This window comes from Blennius ocellaris (genome assembly GCF_963422515.1).
Source record: "Blennius ocellaris genome assembly, chromosome: 3".
NCBI classification, from domain to species: domain Eukaryota; kingdom Metazoa; phylum Chordata; class Actinopteri; order Blenniiformes; family Blenniidae; genus Blennius; species Blennius ocellaris.
In genome coordinates, this window is record NC_137652.1 from 11,225,915 (window position 1) to 11,245,586 (window position 19,672).

General features: G+C 39.7%; 2 protein-coding genes across 2 annotated transcripts in view; one reads left to right on the forward strand and one right to left on the reverse strand.

The window, feature by feature from the left end:
• Positions 1-19,672, reverse strand: part of ctnna2 (catenin (cadherin-associated protein), alpha 2) — a 353,855-nt gene that overhangs the window by 146,125 nt on the left and 188,058 nt on the right. The gene's annotated exons all lie outside the window — the stretch shown is intronic.
• Positions 1,680-3,257, forward strand: lrrtm1 (leucine rich repeat transmembrane neuronal 1; the record flags this gene model as incomplete). Its single annotated transcript, XM_080518614.1, has 1 exon — positions 1,680-3,257. One exon carries the CDS (start codon positions 1,680-1,682, stop codon positions 3,255-3,257), a length of 1,578 nt encoding a protein of 525 aa, XP_080374740.1.

Consider the following 19,672-nt stretch of genomic DNA (forward strand, 5'->3'; position numbering starts at 1 on the left):
GTTATAGAACATGTAATGTAAGAAAGAATGTTCTCTATTAAAGCCATTTGCTCAAAAATAGAACATACTTTGTTATGTTGCATTTCTGAAATCAGGAAACTGCTTTCTTATAGCAATGTCAAAGAGGCCCAATTCATTATAGCCACTGAGAAAGGGAGGGGGGAGAGAGAGAGAGAGAGAGAGAGAGAGAGAGAGAGAGAGAGAGAGAGAGAGAGAGAGCGAGAGAGAGAGAGAGAGAGAGAGAGCGCAAGGGAGCGGCTTGGAGGGGGGGTTCATTAAAGCTCCTGGTTTGAGCCCAGCCCATTCTGGATATGTAAATGTCTGAGGCACAGAGAAAAACACAGCAAGAGAAAAGCAAGGAGGGAGGATGCTAGTGAGAAGAGGAGGAGGAGAGCAGCATGAACAAGTGAGTGAGCGATCAAGGGAAAGAGAGCAAGAGAGTGAGGGAAAGAGAGCGAGCACTCTGAATTGTGAGTGGCTTACGACACTCAGTGAACAGAAGGTGCTTCTGCATGCGCTGTCAGTGTACTGGTCTGCTGCAAGGGATTGCGCGCTCCTTTGCTTCCCACATTTACCGCCCCTGCCTGCCTACCAGCACCAGCCTTCAGCAGTCTCTTCCAGCTGGCTGAGAAAACACCCGGAGAGCGAGGGAGTGAACGAAACCTGCGAGCCACAGGGGATGTGAGCGGCTTCTTCAACGATATGAGCCTCTGTGATGACATGGAATACTGTTATACAAGAAAACAGTGAACAGGGTTCACCTCTTTAAATCCTGTTTTTTTTTCTCTCCCTCGCTCTCTCTCTCTCTTTCTCTCTCTCGCTCTCTCTCTCTCTTTCTCTCTCTCTCGCTCTCTCTCTCTCTCTCCTTGCGTCCGTCACTGAAAGCATGTTTAACCGCTTGGATGGATCTAAAGCTAACAAGTCAGAGATTTTTTCCAGAGATGGACGATAATACATTTTGACAGATCTGCCGAAACTTAACCAGCAGGACGGGAGGAGAAAAGAGCAAGGCAGACATTTAAAAAATATTCTTCCTGGACCTTTTTTTTCCCTCCTTTCTCCGGTTGTCTCTTCCTCCCTCTGATCATTGCAGCAGAGGACTGCGGAGGAGCAAAAGAGACAGAGCTCATGCATGCAGACAGGGGAACTTGCACATCCTACCATCTCGCTGAAAGCTACTTGGATTCCTTCTCTTTCTGGCTCTTTCACTTGAAGAGAACTAAGACATTGTAAGCCTGCCAAGGATCTGGTGTCCACTGAAAAGAGAGGAGGGGGGGGGGATTTGTACCACAGTGGGGTCTTTTTTAGATTCGCACATAATTAGTGTTGGGGCACAAAGCGAGATGCTGAATGGAGATTGTCAGCTTTTGGATAGGGGTGAGTAGGACTCTTTTCGAATAAGATCGATCAATCAGCGGCGACAGATTTATTTTTCATCCATCTCCTTTCCACCCACTGCTTGATATCTAACATAAGAAAAGAGACCTGCTCTTTATTCTTCACCATTCAATTCCCTTGAAGGACTAATAAAATAAATACATCACTGTCTGCAGCTCAAACCCAAAGTGATTTTTTTTTTTTTTTATTAAATACGATGCAATGAATTTGATCTGATAGGTGCAAAAATAATATCCAGATTGGTTCAATGGACATTTTCTCCCCGGCATCCCTGGATATTTATGCTAATGGATTTCCTTCTAATTGGACTGTACTTAAAGTGGCCACTGAAGAAGCCCCCTGGGTTGATACTGTGTTCATTGGGCATTTTTCTCCGAACTGTTCCGTTGGTAGAGGGGGTTTGTCCAAGGCTGTGCCGCTGCGACAGCAAGCTGCTGTACTGCGAGGGGCTCAACCTCACAGACATTCCCCGCAATCTGAGCAGCGCCATGGGCCTGTCTATGAGAGAGAACAACCTGACCGAGCTGCGTGAAGGCCAACTGGCGGGTCTGTCACAGCTCACCTGGCTCTACCTAGATCACAACAACATTGACATTGTAGAAGAGGGCGCATTTGACAGGTTGAGGCGGGTCAAGGAGTTAGACCTGAGCAGCAACCGGATCGAGAGTCTGCCAAATGGCACATTTAGGCCCCTCCCAAACCTGCGCATACTGGACCTCTCCTACAACAGGCTCCAGGCAATAGAGCCCGACTTGTTCCATGGCCTTAGGAAGCTCACCAATCTGCATTTGCGCTACAACGCTCTCAAATTTGTGCCAGTGAGGATTTTTCAAGACTGCAGGAGCATGCAGTTTTTGGACTTGGGATACAACCAACTGCAGAGTCTGGCACGAAACTCCTTTGCTGGCCTCTTCAAGTTGACCGAGTTGCATCTTGAGCACAATGAGCTGGTTAAAGTCAATCTGGCCCATTTCCCCCGCCTCACGTCTTTACGTACTTTGTACATGCACAACAATCGTGCCACTATTGTTGTCAATACCTTGGACTGGACATGGCATCTTTTAGAGAAGATTGATCTGTCAGCTAATGAAATTGAGTACATTGAGCCGCATGTTTTTGAGAGTGCGCCCAACCTCAAAGTGCTGATGTTAGACTCCAATCGTTTGACCTCTGTGGACCAACGCATCCTGGACTCCTGGTCATCCCTGGACAGCATCACTCTGGCAGGGAATGACTGGGAATGCAGTCGAAACGTGTGTGCCTTGGCCTCTTGGCTGAGTGCCTTCCGTGGCCAACGTGACAATTCCCTGCTGTGTTCAAGTCCTGACACTGCACAGGGTGAGGACGTGTTGGATGCTGTCTATGCTTTTCAGCTTTGCGAGGATTCCCCAATGGAGGTAACCACAGCCGGCCTGTATGCCTCAACGAGGGACCTGGCCCATGGTGGCTCCGTGTTCCTGGGCCCATTTACTCCCAATCCTTACGAAGGTGAAGGTAGTGAGGTGGTCACCAGTTCTTTCACCGTCACAGTGGGCCATGATGACGTGGAGAGCACCATGCAGATCCACAAGGTGGTGACTGGCACCATGGCACTCATCTTTTCCTTCCTCATCATAGTGCTCATGCTTTATGTGGCATGGAAGTGCTTTCCAGCAGGAATAAGGCAACTGAGGCAGTGCTTCAGCAGTCAGCGTCGTAAGCAGAAGCAAAAGCAAAGCATGCAGCAGATGGCTGCAATTTCCACCCCGGAGTACTATGTTGACTATAAACCAAACCACATTGAGGGAGCTTTGGTAATTATCAATGAATATGGCTCATGCACTTGCCAACAACAACCTTCTCGGGAATGTGAGGTGTGACCCTGCTTTTTCAGTAAGTCTTTTGTGTGATTATCTGGATATACAGTGAATCCCTTTTTGGATACAGTGGAGAGGGGAACGATGTGGGGACAGAGGGAATAACTGGATCTTCTGGACTATTTTTAATTCACTGTGATGTGGAAGGAGTTTGCTTTATGTGGCTGACTACTTTGTGGTGGATTTACTGCAACTGTGAGCTACTGCGTACCTGAAGTCACAGGGCTTAATGGGCACCTGACTCTTGGACCTGTTGATGTTCTACAGAAACACGGAGGAGTACATTGTGGGCACTGAGGCTTTTCTCTCATCGATGGATATTTGAGCTTTAATGTGTCTTTCTACTTCAGGACATTTAATCATTGTTTAAAAAGAAACTGAGGACACACAAAAGAACAAAAAAAAAAAAAACCATTTGTATTATGGTACACACAATATTTGACAAGCATTTAAAAAATGAAAAAAATGTTTAAGTTTAATTAAAATGTAAAAAGTAATTCTATGTAAAATATGTTAAAAGACAAAGTGCAAATGTGGACAAAAAATGAAAAGAGGATAATCTATTTCTTTTGTAAACTACTAAAAAATGTTTAAATAAATGAATTGCTATTCACAGTAAACTCATTTGTACGTGAGAAGCCTGTCAGAGAGGATGAATGACAACAGACGCAGTCTTTGCGCTCGTGGACTAGAGAGCCATGACTCTGCAGTGTATCGAACCAAAAAAATTTAAGAAAAAGAAAAGAAAAAGAGATGAAATACAAAGAAAAATAAATAAATAAAATGGGGCAGAGGGATATCTGCATCTCATCTCCAATGTAAAATCCATGGTCTGAAATTTAGATCTGTTCTCTGTTTTAATCACATTTGTTCTTTTATCATTCATTGTGTTGGCGTTTTATCAGTGTACTTCTTTTCTCCCGTTCTCATTGCCTGTGAATAGATTCACATGATCTATTTCATTTTAATTTTTTTATTTATTTTCAGTTAGCAGGTACCTTACTATAATTTTGTTATACGTGTATCATCCAAGTAAAGAAAGCAGAGTGTCAAAGATTTAAAGCTATGCCTCTCATTGCTTCTCACTCTTTGGCTGTCACAGAGGAGTGTATAGCCTCCCTATAATAAATCAAGCACACTAAAGGCAAGAACCATCCAGATCATGCACATGTACTTGAATCAACATATGATTCAATATCGAACTCACTGGTTAAATTCAAGGGAGACTTGCACATGCATTATTAGTCCCTGTGTTTTTTCGTGTAATGTAAAATGTTTGTTGAATACAAGGCCATCTTGAGGTGTGTGTATATATCCTTCTTCCTCTAGTGTTCATTGTGTAAATTGGTGCACTGACAGATGTGTTTCCTGGCTCCTTTAACATGAACAGTATGTTGTGTGAGAGGGAGATGGAGGATCACAACGGCTGCAGAAAGAGGGAACAGACTGCTCTCTAGTGTGCATATTCTCATACTGTGGCTACATTTTACCTATTGTGCACCAGGTTCTGCAAACTTCACGGCAGAAGCAACATTAATATCAAAAAATTCACAGCAGCTTTTCTGGAAAAAGAAAATACATCCATTTACATCTTTCTTTTTTGTTAATTTGCTATAAATTAAGATAATGTTTACAACTTGTAAGTCAGCAGGAATAAAAATGTTGCAAGAACTCACAGACAATCATTATATAAGTAGTCACAATAAGAGTTTGATTTTTTTTTTTTTTTACAAGATTACAAGTACATCAGTAGTTATCTGAACAAGATACAAAAAAAGGAAATGGGTAAAACCCAGTTTGATTAAAGATGGTTTGGGTGTGGTTTAAATTGATGGTCATTACTGGGGGTATTAGAGAGGCTGGAACTGAGGCCAGCCTGAGAAGAAATGCAGAGGATTTAAGGTCCCCCAGGTAAATCTGTGTGAACATTATTCATTTATTTATTTTGGCAGAAGGATTAATTATACTAGAACCACACGGCTGCTCAGTGGTTGTGAACATAAAAGAAAATTGCAGTCACATGGAAATATATATATTTTTTTAAATATGGGAAAATATTTCCAGGATTTGACATAATTTATTTAAATATGTGTTAATTCTATTAATCAGAAGATCACCAACTGCTAGAGGGACTTATGTAGTGAGCCTCAGGATATCCATATTAAATTACTCCTTTTCTTCCAACAGCTCATAGGATTTCTCTCAGGTAAAATCCCATTACACATTAATCATCCTTATTAATGTGAGGTGTATGATGAGAATTCTCAGTTTTACACAATATTGGAAACAAACTTTTCACTCCACACTTTAACCGTAGCAAAAGGCTCTAAATATTTATGTTTGATTCAACTTTACTGCAGGGGTAATACAAAATGTCCAACTACTATTGCAAAACATTTACATGCAAATTGCATCAAACAAGCTGACTGAAAGCTTTTGAACTGTTTATATCTATAAGTGTGTTTCACTTTACGATCATTTTGTAGGCGTTTGTCTTCACAAAGTAGTTCCAAATGTTGCTCGATGAAGAGCTTCCAAACTGAGTAAAATGAAGCAAATTGAGTTTTCGCATTGAGTCAGTGTGACACATGAGGTCGCATGGTGGAACAGTGGTTGGCGCGAGTGCCTCACAGCAAGAAAGTCCAGGTTCAAATAGCTCACCCATAGCAATAGATGGATGGATGGATGGATGGAGATGGATGGATGGATGGATGGATGGGTGACAAATAGAGAACAGCAGTTTCAATTTTGTCCTCAGGCCTTTAGTTACTATGTTTTTAAAATGCAAAAAAAAATCATCATATTTATAATCTTTGCACTGAAAATAAATTTAACTTTATTCAAATTATGCTAATGTGGCTTTCGCTTGATATCAATCATCATTGGGCAACATAATATTGCATCAATACTAATATGAAAGTGTGATCTTAAAAAGGAAACTAGAAGGCTAGTAAACAATTTACTTAAAGATATGATAGCGACATAAATGCTAATTATATTTATTCATTTTTTTACAATTAAGTGTCCAATAGCATTAAAGTATTCGGTACATTTTAACAGGTACCAATGCGCTAACACTTGGTTATGTCTTACAATACTAATTTATTTTAATTTCTTACATACTATGACTAGAAAATAGAAACAGCAGCCAAGTCTCCTGAGGGTTGGAGCTGAAGAAGTCAGTTTCAAGTCTGCATATAGTACTAATGCCTTAAATGCACCAATTTTGCAGTTATTTGTTGAGAGGCATGTTTTAGGGAGTAATAATGGTTTAAAGTTGCCATGTGGGATTTATGAGTCATTTGTTGTTTATAGTAGCAAAGGTGTCCCACTTGAAGACTCAAAGTAGTCATAAATCATAACCTGTCGTGTCATGCAAATGCAAATGACTGCTGTATATAAGTCAGGGCACTGTGATGGGAAACAAGATTTATTTTATCTCCTTCATCTCTGCAACATCTCCGGAAATTTGCCTCCATTCAAGTCCTTCCCAGCCCCTTAAACACGTGCCTGTGGGGTGTATTTCAGATTGTGGAGCTTCATTTGTATAAATATTGGATGATGCCTTGCATAGGGGCCGGCACTGGCACCACTATTGATTTCATTTCACTCTTTTCTTAAACAAGCAACCAGTGCAAAAGGTGATGGAGAATGGTTCTGAATATTTTAGCAGCTCCAAGTCCTGAGGGCTGTTGTTAAACTACTTTAGACTTCTCACAATCCTGATTCACCTTCACCTTTTCCCCCTCTCTACCCGACTCTTTCTGCATGTCAGTGAGACACAGTAAATGTAGGGAGAAGAAATATCGATACATCTAACTGACAACAGATCAAATCTCTTCTTGACCTACGCCTTAGGTGATAATTCCCTGAAGGAGATATGCATTTCTCAGACAGCATCTATTACATAAGACTTGATTGATGACATTCATTGAAAATCTATATAAACGAATAGTAACCAAAATGATCATAGAGTTAACAATTGCATTCTCTTCTATACATTTAAACTCTAAACTGATTGTTGTATTGACAAGGAAATTCATGACTGATCTGGCCGTATAGGTGGTTGACACAATGATTTGGTGACTGTCTTTAAACATTGGATCAGTGTTTAGTGGTGAAAAAAAAAAAAAGTGTAAGGATGTGCATTTTCACAAGGGGCTGTGCGTTTGCACAAGAGCTGTTTTCCGAGCCAGACGTAATGCAGGGGATGTGCGTGCAGTGTACATGCTTATAGGTGTGAAACCATTGTCTCGTAGCTTATGTGTGCTAATTTCACCATGTGGTGTGTGCACATACAAGATATATCTCTACGTATGTATGGTTATAAATGCACCCACGTGACCTGGGAGTCATGTGAGGTCATGGACCTATGTTGTCGGCCAATAATAGGGCCACCACTGAGATGAACAGTCGCACAAGGATGAATGATGGCAACAAAGGTAGAGTTAGGGACATAAGGATTGAAGACAGAAACAGTTGGTGTGCGCAAAAAGTAAGGTTTTGTGCACATAAGGTGAAGGTAAAATACAAAGGTCAAACACTAACAATAACAAAGATCCTGCGGACTCGAACTGAATGCATGTTTACTTGTAGAATTCCTGACCAACACATTCTAGCTGCTCGTCAATCGGCGATAAGTCACAACTGGCCTCGGGAATCTTGTTGAAAAAAATTGATTCTGCAAAACTCGCTTTGTGAAGAAAGAGAAAACAAAGAGACACAGTAGGATGCAACATATAAAAGGATGAAAGCATGTGTACGTTAGAGTGCCGGCATGTAGTGCCTGTGCAGTCTGCAGGTATTTCGGAAATAACTTGCATCACAACGCGGTAGAGGGTCTAAGAGGCAAACACTTCCTCAAAAAAATAAATTAACCTGGCTTCCTGTGAGGGGTATTGATCGGGCAACATTCTGCCATCTCATTGGGACTGGGACTGTGCCGCATAATAAACACTTAACACCCCCTCATAACTGGATGGAGAGCTAAATCACGGGTGGCAGCATGTACTGCAGTGGGCTGCAAGAAGCTGGTGATGACTAATGACAATGTGTGGGTGGCTTTTCCACTGCTTCTTTTATAACAGGTGGGCTATCAGGATCAATAGTCTAATCATCATCAACATTATCTGTGGATCCCCAACCTCTGACACACCTGTTTTCGCTCACTTTGTCACACATCTCCCTCCTCTTCCTCCTCCCAAATCCTGGTGCTGTGGTTGGCACAAGTGTGATATCACTGCTCGGAATTCACTGATATCCTCTGAATAAATCCTCGTTTGATAGCATGTACAAGCTTGGGATTAATTGAGAGAGGGAATCTCATTCGTATAGTGTTTAGGAATATTCACAAAGAGAATCAGGAGAAGTTCAATTTTGAATGAGAAAATATTGTTTTCATTTAATATGGAACAAAATGTTGAAATGTAAATTTTGCTAAAGAGAACGCATGGCCAATAGGGCCAATAATTAATGCTAATTAAATATATTACTCAGGCTACCTCTCAAGGTAGCCTATAGTGCTTTCTGCCCACTGCCTCATTTACATGCACCATACAGAAGCAGGCCTGAATTAATAATAATGACTGAGAGTCATTATTTTTTACCGACAGTACATGTGGTTCTGTTGGAGGAGCAGTGGTGGCTGCTAAAGGTGAAACTGGTTAGAGAATGAGGCCACAGTTAGCAGAATATTCATTATACTGACTCAGAGGGTGGAAGAAGAACGGGCCATTATTACTACTATTACAATTGCATTTTTTCCCCTTTTTTTTTGTTGACTTACATTCTATGGTGCCTCAGATTAGACCATGCTAATGTTTTCTTTCGCATTTAACATAAAACATCAGGGTCAGCCAGTGAGATAATACATGCCAACAGCTGGGCCTGCATCTGGGGCTTCATGTAACCTGTAAGTGCAGATGTGGGTCAGTGCCTAGTATTCTGAGTATTACGGGGGCTGAACTACAAAAGATTTATCCAGGACTGGACACAGGATTTTCTATTAATTTATTATTGTTACTCATACCTTTAAATAGATATAGCTGCACAACTGATGAGATATAAAGCAAATCTGAGGTAATATAGGTGTATATTTTCCATTGGAGATGTGTTTGTCAGTTGTGTTGGCCCCGATGTGACATTTACACCTCATATGTCAATAGTTTTATACATGGACGTGCTAAAGTGGTGTCCTATAGAAAGATATAAGCCAGGTGACAATTTCTACGACTCAATGTCTCCCATTAGTGTTTTGATCCTTTCTGCGTAAGTGGCAAAGCAAACAATAAAACCTCATTCACTATACATACAGAAAGGTCATAGTGTTTGCACCAGACATTTGTGTAAAACAAACACTTTTCAGTACAAAAAAAAGAACGAAAAAGAAAGCAAGAGCAAGAGGAGGAAGTATTTGTTGCAGCACTAAGCTGCATGAGCATATAAAAGGTAATGGGGGTATGAGAAGAAACTGTAAAGTAAAGAGCACTCAGTATAATGGAAGTGAGCATGGAACTGCACTAAACTATCTGAAACTGCAACCATGGGGGGGATAACAACACCCTGAAGCACTCTGTAGCTTTGGAAAAAAAAACAACAACAATAACATGTATTTGGACTCCTGCACATTTGATCATCATTGAAACCTGTAAACAAATACGGTGTATCTGGAACCCCCCCCAAAAAAGAATTGATTGCCTCTTTCAGCAGAAATAACTTGTTGAAAGTATTATTGTTTTACAGACGTCAATGTCAGCTGGCAGACATTTCCAACCACTCCTCCAAGCAAATAGCCTTCAGCTGTTAGATGGGTTTCTTGTGTGACTGACAACTTTTCAATTTTTGGATCAGTTCTGACAGGCCCTTTCCCTAACCCTCCATACTCCTGCTTTTTTCCAGCTATGCCTCATTAGAATCTGCCAGTGTCCCTAAAGCAATTACACTGCTGAGAAATCTGCTTCAACTTCAACATGACGTCATATGAAGCATCCAGTGTGACAGAGAATTCACAGCTGAATCACTGACTGTAAGGTGCCGAGTCCCCGAGACATGAACTCATCAATTAGTAGTTAAGCTCTTTTCTGTATTTCACATTGCGCACATATGCACTTGGGCTATAAATATTACCTGGAATGCTTCTCTTTGTGTTAAATGCTCTATTATTGACGCGCATTTGTTGAGTAAGTTTACCCTGGACAAACATGCATTCTTTCTCTCTCTTTCTCCAAGCTCAGTGAGCCCTTTAAGTGCTGGCATGAGTACATCACTCGCGTCAACAGCAAATGCAACAACTGACCTTCAGAAGTTCAAATCATTTTCTACCACTGTCACAGCCTACAGGCTGTAATGGCCTCGCTGCCACCTCTTTGTATATGTGTGTGTTTTTGTTACCATGTGCTGTTTGACAGGAGGTATCCTCACCGACTTCCTCCACCTCCTGTCTGGACGTGGAGCACTGCGATTGGAGGATGGCTGCTGATTGGCTCTGCTCCACCCACCATCTGAGGCCATTTAAACAGCTCGAGCACACTCCTCATGGTGGCTGAAGCGTGTGCCTCGAAAAACTTTGGTGTGTGTTTGAACTAGTTAATGAACTCAGCTCCACTCCAATATTTGAGGGTGTGAATTTAGTTCAACTTTAGTCAACTTCAAACTTTGTCCAGCAGTTTAGTGAAGGTACCAGCTGTTTCGTTTTGTGTCAAGTATTTTGTTCGTTTCCATTTTGCCGCTCTCTTGTTCAGTAAATTTGTGTAAGTTGATATTTTAGTTAACTTCTAGTGAAAAAGCTGGCTTTTTGTTACACTCTAATTCAAACATTGTATAGTTATTTGGCATTACCTATTTGTCCCTAATTTGCTGTATGGTTATTGTGTCTTGGGTCTTTGATTATTGTAAACCTAAGAACTACTAATAAAAGCGTCACGTCACCCAAACCCCCCCCCCCCCGGTGCTTGTTACTACCGACATCTACATCCTTCAGCTAGCAGAGCTGGGTCGTAACAACCAGTTACTCAACAAAAAAGTTTCAATTACTGACAACACAGCACAATATTAATCTGGCAAAATCAGTAATATAAATGTGTTGCATCCTTTGTGTGGGTTTATGAACTTCATTCATATAATAAAACTGCATGTCCTGATATGTTTCTGCTACAGTAACTTCGAATTTACAATCAATGAAATTGTAAAGCTTAAAAACAATATGTAGAATTCACTTCAGTTTCCAGTGATATTTACAAAAAAGTAAAGATGAAAACAAAGATGACCTATTTAATTTCCATGAAAAACACCATAGAGCCTCACTCATCACCCAAAACGTCAATTTCATCCAAACTGGCCTGTGGGGAACGTATTGACCACAATAAAATAATGTGCAATGAATAAACATTCATATTCAATGTATCAGATGTGGACAAGAGTTGTTTTTCAAAGAACTTGAACAACAAAGAAAACAACGGACTGAATATATAAGTCATACTTGGAAATTATTTAAAAAAAACAAAGCCGTTTGGTCTATTCCGTTGACGATTCTGTACATCTTCCCCACTCCGTCTGTTTCTCTCATTTATGCTAAATGCTCATAGGGACAAATGCCTGGGGTTTTGTAATTCCCCTCCACTGAAACTGAATTCCAAACAACTCTTTGATGATGCATTTCAGAGGCACAGTGAGACCATAGGGACTTCTTTTTTTTTTTTTTTTTTTATATAAAGTTAACACAGGTTAAGGGAAGTAAAAATAGACAGCATTTATCATTTCCCATTTATCTGATCAGTGTCAGGATGAATAAATGCTATTCTACCCGCTCTCCTTGCTCCCTCTCTCTTCCCTATCTGCGAGGGCAGATTGGCATCTCTCCAGTAGCCAATAAGATTGGCTGCATAAATGGAATTGCCCCCTTCTCCTGAGTGTCAACTGAGAAAAAGAGACTGCGTTCACTGTTTGCAAAACCATTGTGCTAAAATGCATCTCTGGTGCATCAACTACTTAAGATGCAATTTTAGTAAACATTCTCACTCTGACACTGAAGGGCCACAGACTAATCCAGCCCAAAGGCTTCACCATAAATACAAGAGAGGGACTTACCTGTCATATTTAATGCAGGGCAGGAGAGAGGTGGATCCAAACAGGATGCCAAAAAAGAAAAAGAGGAAAGACAAGAGGAAAAAAGATGTTAAAACATCTGTTTCTGCATTCTAATTTCTGACATCAAAACACAACTGTTATTAAATCTTTGTCTTTGAAGGTAAAAAGACATTTGCTAAATTCAAGAGCCTATTTTTCAGAGACAAGCAGACAGCATAAGAATGCAACAGATTGCTGTGAGATTAGACAGCCTATGGCAGAGTACACTGGCATATTTGCATTGCACGGGCCAGAGAGTCTGCAGTACCACAGTTAAACTGACGGTGCATTTAATGTCTGACTTGCCACAGCCATTGTACTTGACAGTGGAAACAGGGAGAGCAGAAAGACAAGCCTTTATGTGGGAGACTATGCTGACAAAGAGCTGTGATGGCCAGCAGTGACAACAGCATCCCATTTTGCCAACCAAGCACCGCACCAATACAAGTCTATATAAGTTTATAGCACACCTATGTATCTGCGATTTTATAGGGTTGTACCTTTGGAAGTGAGGGTTTGGTCACATCAATCCAGCTGGTTGCATTGCTAGAGCTGCGGTCAGCTACTCGATACAGATTGGATTGGTCATCCAATGACTTGTTTTTTCTTTCACTAAATAATATCAAACAATTTAATAAATAATTAAAGAAAACATTGCCTTTTTTCATTTGGGTGCTGAATACTCGTATTGAATAGTAGATGTGTTGCATCAAGTAAAGCAGGAGAAAAATGGCCGTCAGAGGGATACCTTGCTTCAGCAGAATTTTTTTTACTTTCGATTATTAAAAAAACCAAAAAACAACTAACTCTTAATGAGCACAATTTGTGGCGGTTGACTCTATGAATTAAGTTGGGCTTTTTTTTGGCAATGCTTTACAAATATTATTTTTGAATACTTGTTTAACATTAACATGTTAAGATCCGTCATAGGACCAAAAATGCATTTTATTGTGATTCCCTCAAATTTTGTCCCATCAAGACTCACACATGCCTCTAGTCATAATGGATTAATACATGTTCACTTTTATATACTCGCATATGTGGATCTCTCTTCCATTAATTTATCATAAAACTAGTTCTTCTGAAAGTCTGACGAAGCCGAACATAAAACCACAACTTTGCAGAAACGCAAGAAAAAAGAACAAGGTAGATTGAAGGACAATTCCTTTCAAACTGTCTGGATGTATTGGGCATAAGGCCGTACCAAAATGCAAACCATCTGCAATGCTGAAAAAAAACATATAAACCAATCAATTTTCTCCCCATCCATTCATTTGATACGAGGAGATACATCTGCATTTACTTTCAGGGATTTCTATATCTATTAGTGTCCTCACACTATAATTCCTTTACAACTTCAAACATGGTACAACATTGAAAAAAGCTTCTGATTCACAAGTCGTGAGATATTCTAGGATTTGTATTCGCGAATGCGCAAACTACATTGTGGTATATCATATGTCAATTTGCCAAAATGAGAAGCAATCAGAGTCTTGGAATACAAAGAGCACTTGATTTTACTCCTTGGTTTGAGGGATGATATTTTCACACACTATAAATCTGCTTTCATCCAGGCTCCTCCTCGTCGTTTCTCTTCATGTACACTATTCGAAATATTCAGTGGTTCTTTGTGTGCACTGTGCTGCTTATGTGATGTCTTTTGTCTATCCTCTACATTTGTGGGTTAGTGCCTTTTCAAGTTGAATATTGTCAAAAATTAAAGAAGCAGTTTGCAAGGACAAGCTTCTTTATGTCAGCTTTTCTCCCTTTGCTAGTAAAATGCTCAAGAAATCAATCACATTTAGTGCATAAATTCACATCTGTTATAGCACTGTTAGCACTTGATGGATGGCAATTTGAGACTGAATGAAGTGAAATATACAGTAAATTTACGAGGAATGTCAACCTTGCAATATGAGGGTACATTTCTGTTTGTAAGCCATTACTTTCTATATATTGACTGCTCAAACAGAAATGTTCTCAATGCACAAGCAAGCTGTTATACAATGAATCCAATAACTTTTAATAATAGGCTTAATAACCTTACGAATGAAATGCGTTTGCAATCAGAGCACTGAAGCTAATGTTTTGTGACTGCAATATTGCTTTTAGTTAATGCATTACAAATTCCACTTGGCTGTAGTCTTGCAGTGAGTATGCTGGGAACAAATTAGAAATTCACATTGCATCCTTTTAAATAGGAGGAAGGTGCAAGTCAAACAGAGACGTGCCTTTGTGTTTTTCTCTGCAGTTTTTAATTTTCAGTGCAAACTTTAATATGATAAAGCCCAGATGGCCATGTGAGATGTGGGAGTGTGGTGAATTGGAGGACTTAAGTGCAGACAATGCCGAGAAACACATACAGTAAATTTACAGCCTCATAAACCTTCTATCAAAACATGGGAACTCAATGGCATTTGCAGAAAAGAATGAAGAGATACACATCAAATCCACTGAAGTTGTCTGTTACTATGTGGACAAACAGTAATGGAAAAGGTGGGACTGTAGTTATATTTGTTGTAAAAACTGGATCAGTAACCTTTCACAGAGGTTTGAGAGAAAGAAAGTGACTGATCTTTGCATTTGACGTGTTCTAATAATGCAAGGAACACAATGTATGGATTCAGTTTCATGACAACAATAGCAACTGTGGATTAAGTCAAACAAGATCTCTGCTATGTCCAATATCGTGTTCATTGTCTCTTGCCTGTTGATCACACCTTGACTTCAATAAATTACACTTTGCTCTTGATCAGCAAGATTTGAGTTTAACACCTATACTCCCTACTAAGACTCCTAATCCCCCAAAGAAATAGGAGTAGTCGGTCTTCACACAGATCTGCCTCATGTGTTTGAACGATTCTGACAACCATAAACCATTAAGTGTCAACTTCAGCAACATTAATTCAATCAGTCTCATAATCAAAATGGTTGCTCTGAGCCCCTGCTGCAGGGCTTAGTGATGGTGTGCTGGGAATGAAAAGGCACATTAAAATGGGCTGGAGCATGCAATCCCCCAAAAAGGCATTTGCTGCGCTCTGCATGCGCCAAGGACATGCAACAGTAAGGTCAGGATCACACATTGGCAGAATACTGAATAAGTCGGACTCCTCTGCTGAGATTCCTGATTCCACCTCACCCTCTCCTGCCCACTGGTAAAATGTCTCACTGCTCTGCATACACTGAAAGCTTCCGACATGCAGCACAAAGTCTGTGGCACAAGCTTTGTGCAATGCTAAAATATAAACAAAAGAGAAAAAGGAGAAATTGAACTGAACTGTCTCCATTTGAGTGCTGCAAAGAGCCCTTGAAGCGTCTTGAAACAGTTGCTAAGCAACCACAAAGTCAGCTGCAGTCCACGTATTTGCTATTTATCATTCAAAATGAAGTGGGAAAAGCTCATGACAATCTGATGCCATTTCTTGTATTCAACCCTCACCTTTTACACAAGCAGCTCTGTGGCAATAGAGAACCAAAAAGTCTCACTCACATTTCTTTATAGAAAAAGCCCAAGTTATGCTTTTTGAAAAGCTCCAAGCATTAAAAAAAAAAAAAAGCAAAGGAGTTCTGGTTGGACACAAGCAAGGTGCCCCAGGTGAATAAGCAACGGTTTAAATCCTTCAAATCCAGCAAAACAATTACAAAGACAACACTGCCAAGATGGTGTCCAGTGTAATGACCTGTTTTTCCTCACTGCAGAAACCAAAGACAGAAAATTCAGTCAATCTGTAAAGGTTTAGCCTGATATTCATGAAAGTGTTTGTGCTTTGGGTAGGGTCAAACTGAATTCTTGGGAGATCTCTTGAAGGATCCACAGTTGACCATGTTGCCAGTAAGTGCTGTAGCTGTTGAGATGTATGGATTAAAAAAAAACAAAAAGTGAAATTTAAATCTTTTTTTTCAGTGTTCACTTTCTGTCCCACTGAAAAAGGAACTGAGAGTATGCATCGCACTTTTTTTTTTCTTGTTTAATTTCATATGCATGTCCCCTTTGGGCAAGTGTTGTCTCCTCGTTCACTAAAGCATTTGAGACTGCAGTGTGGGAGTGGGTATGAGAGTTGTTGTTTGTAGCTGGCACTAATGAAACCCATGGGTCTGTGATGACAATGGAAGGATGTCTGAGGAGGAGAGAGAAAAAAAAAAAAAAAAGTCCAGTCTGTACTTATTTTGTGTTTGGCATTGCCTTTCTGACTATATCTGTCAATTCATACTGATGCTCAAAAAATTGTGTGTTTTGGCAGTTTTGTATATAACATACTGAATTATTTAAAAAATTAACCACTGAGACAACGCCATCAGCAATTTGACAACAAGCCATTTGTAACAAAATGAAAATGAAATTACCACAATCCTTTCTAACCAGAGTATCCAGTCCTGATCCTGGAGGCCTATCGTCCTACATGCTTTAGGTCTTTCCCATTTTCATCACACCCAATTGGGCTTTTTTACAAGCTTGATGATCATTGGATTCAATGTTGCCGTAAGCAAGGAGACATCTAAACCATGCAGGATATTGGCCCTCTCGGACCAGGACTGGATCCACTCCTGCTGGGGCTGGCAAATGGTTGAACTGATGAAGCCACTTTCACACAGAGAAAACATCCTCCAAAACCTACAGCCAAGTGCTGATAACCTGATTCAATTTGCTTTGAGATGCTGTCTTCTCCTCAATTTTGAAGTATGAATTTGAAGTTAATAGTCAAAGTCAAAGCTGTACTTTTATTCCTCAGTCCTACAGAAGATCCACCAGAAATTCAAATGAGGTCAAATTAGATCTTCTAAGTTGATTTGAGTGTAGACAAGATCTAATGTAAAACTCTAACTTTGTATTTAAATGTTTCAGCTCCTGAATGATGCAACAAATTGTATTACAATGTGTCAGCCTGTGGGTCATAGCTTGAAATGCATTTTCCACACTTGAAGTCATAAGAGCATGAGCTCGGAGTCAATGATGCTTTTTTTTTTATACTTGAATTTGTCTGAGTCAACAAGTACTGCAGAAAGACATATTTAGGCTTCTATAGACTAAATCATTGGAGAAGCTCTGAAATTAATCAAGTCATGAGGTGCCTCACCTCTAAAATTAGCATTTTACCATGTCCTAAAAAAAACCCCAAAACAACTGTAATTATCTCACATTCACACACAAAACAATAAAATCTCAACTTTGTGAAGTTTAAAGTCCTAGTGAAATGAAAATTCGACCTCCAAAACACTATCGCTTCTAGGGACATTTTTTATGCCAACTGGTCCAAGGGTAAAATGTTAAAACACGTGTAAACACGAGAAAATAGCCGATAAACAGCGGTATTTTCGCAGCTCGGCGGAGCGCTTCTGACAATAATAGAGTGATGTCACTGGATGTGCACACGCCCAAGTTGTGTTTACATTATGGAGGATCAGAGTTTTGACGACGAAGAGGGCTGAATTTAACGATATTTCATCATCATCGGGCATTTCAAACCCAGTGATTGATGAAGAAGACGTAGAAGAAGTAGTAGCCCAAAAATCGTTTTTTGCAAAGTAGTGTTTTACGTTTCACTAGGCCTTCAACAAATGCGGAGATACTAAATTCCCTTTTTTTTTTTAATAGCCTCTTTGAATCCATGCTGTGCTGTCACAAGGACACTTGCACAACTTCTATACCGCCATTCATAGAGGGAACACACTGAATATTTCACAGTCTATTGTGTCTTGGACACTCCAGTCTGAAAGGAGCTTTGCTTGGCTGCACAGGGCTTGACGATTGTAATTTTTCTTTTTTCAAATGCCCAGTCTTTTATACCAGGGTATGTGCAGAACCCTCCAAATCCACAGCAGTCACCAAACGTATTTTTCTCACAAATGCAGCCAAAAGATTTGTGTGTTTTTCCATTGTAGTTTCCTCTGCAGCATCACACCTTTACCAGCTTCAGTTCATATCCAGTTTCAGACATGTAGCTATACTCATCATTCTGTCTCAATGCCATGTACTGTAGTTAAACATAGTGTAACACAATATTTTTACTTTTATCCAATAGTACATGTTATTGTAAGGTCTATAATCAGTTTAAATCAGTGTCCGTTTAAAATGTTTCAATCTATATATCTATAGGATGTTACAACTAGGTTGTATACCCTTTTACAAAAAACAAACAAATAACCAAAAAAACCACACAAAAAAACCCAATTGAGAAATGGATTCCTACTACAAAATTTGTTCAGCTTTAAATTGTGAAACATGTGATTGTTGTCACTTTCACATTTCCGCTGAATTAATTTATCTGCATTACTTTGTCTCGAGAAAAGTCTAAAAATAAAGTCTAAATATAAACTGAAATATCACCGAATGTCTAAAGATTTAATTCCTTCGCCTACTTAATTACAGCAGATGTTCTGTGACGTGTGATGCTTCTATTGCTCGTAATTATAAAAAACAAATTCATATGATTCATGTATAGAAAGTCGTGCCAGATTTATCCCATTTACAGTTTTGATGGACTTTATTAAAGTCAATGTGATGTTCACTATAAGTGCAGTTTCTTGACGTTATAAAACTATACCAACGGAGAGACGATAAACCATATTATTATATTAAATGCATTGGTAGTTACATTAAATTGGTGAGGTGGAGATACATGCATTGACCTTTTTGTTTGGCATTGACTGCTCATTTTGTATGGTTGTACTGGTTGTAATATGTTACGTTATAATCTGATATATTTATTTGAACTTTGATTAATTTCTATTCCACGTCAATAATGATGCTTTACTGTAGCTGAGTTGTTTGCTTTTTTTGATTGATTTTGAATAAAAACTGATGCACATTCAGTGATCTATGAGGAAATCAGTAATATCAATTCAACAAACTAGCTATTGCACAAGATACATGGAAAACACCAGATAATAAAGGCAGGTTAAAGGTTTGAAGGACAGAAAGTGAGCAAAGCCACAATCCAAGACAACCAGATGGTCCCTGGAACAAGCATCACCCAGAGCTGTATACACCCCCACCCCCAACACACACACACACACACACACACACACACACACACACACACACACACACACACACACACACACACACACACACACACACACACACACACACACACACACACACACACACACACACACACACACACACACACACACACACACACACACACACACACACACACACACACAATCTTTCCATTATCCTTAAAGTGCTTTTTAAGAATGACATTATACACATCCACCGTGTTTGTGCACAGCTGGATTTCTGTTTTTATGGTCATAATGTTGCAAAATGGTGACAATCGGATGTTTTTTGG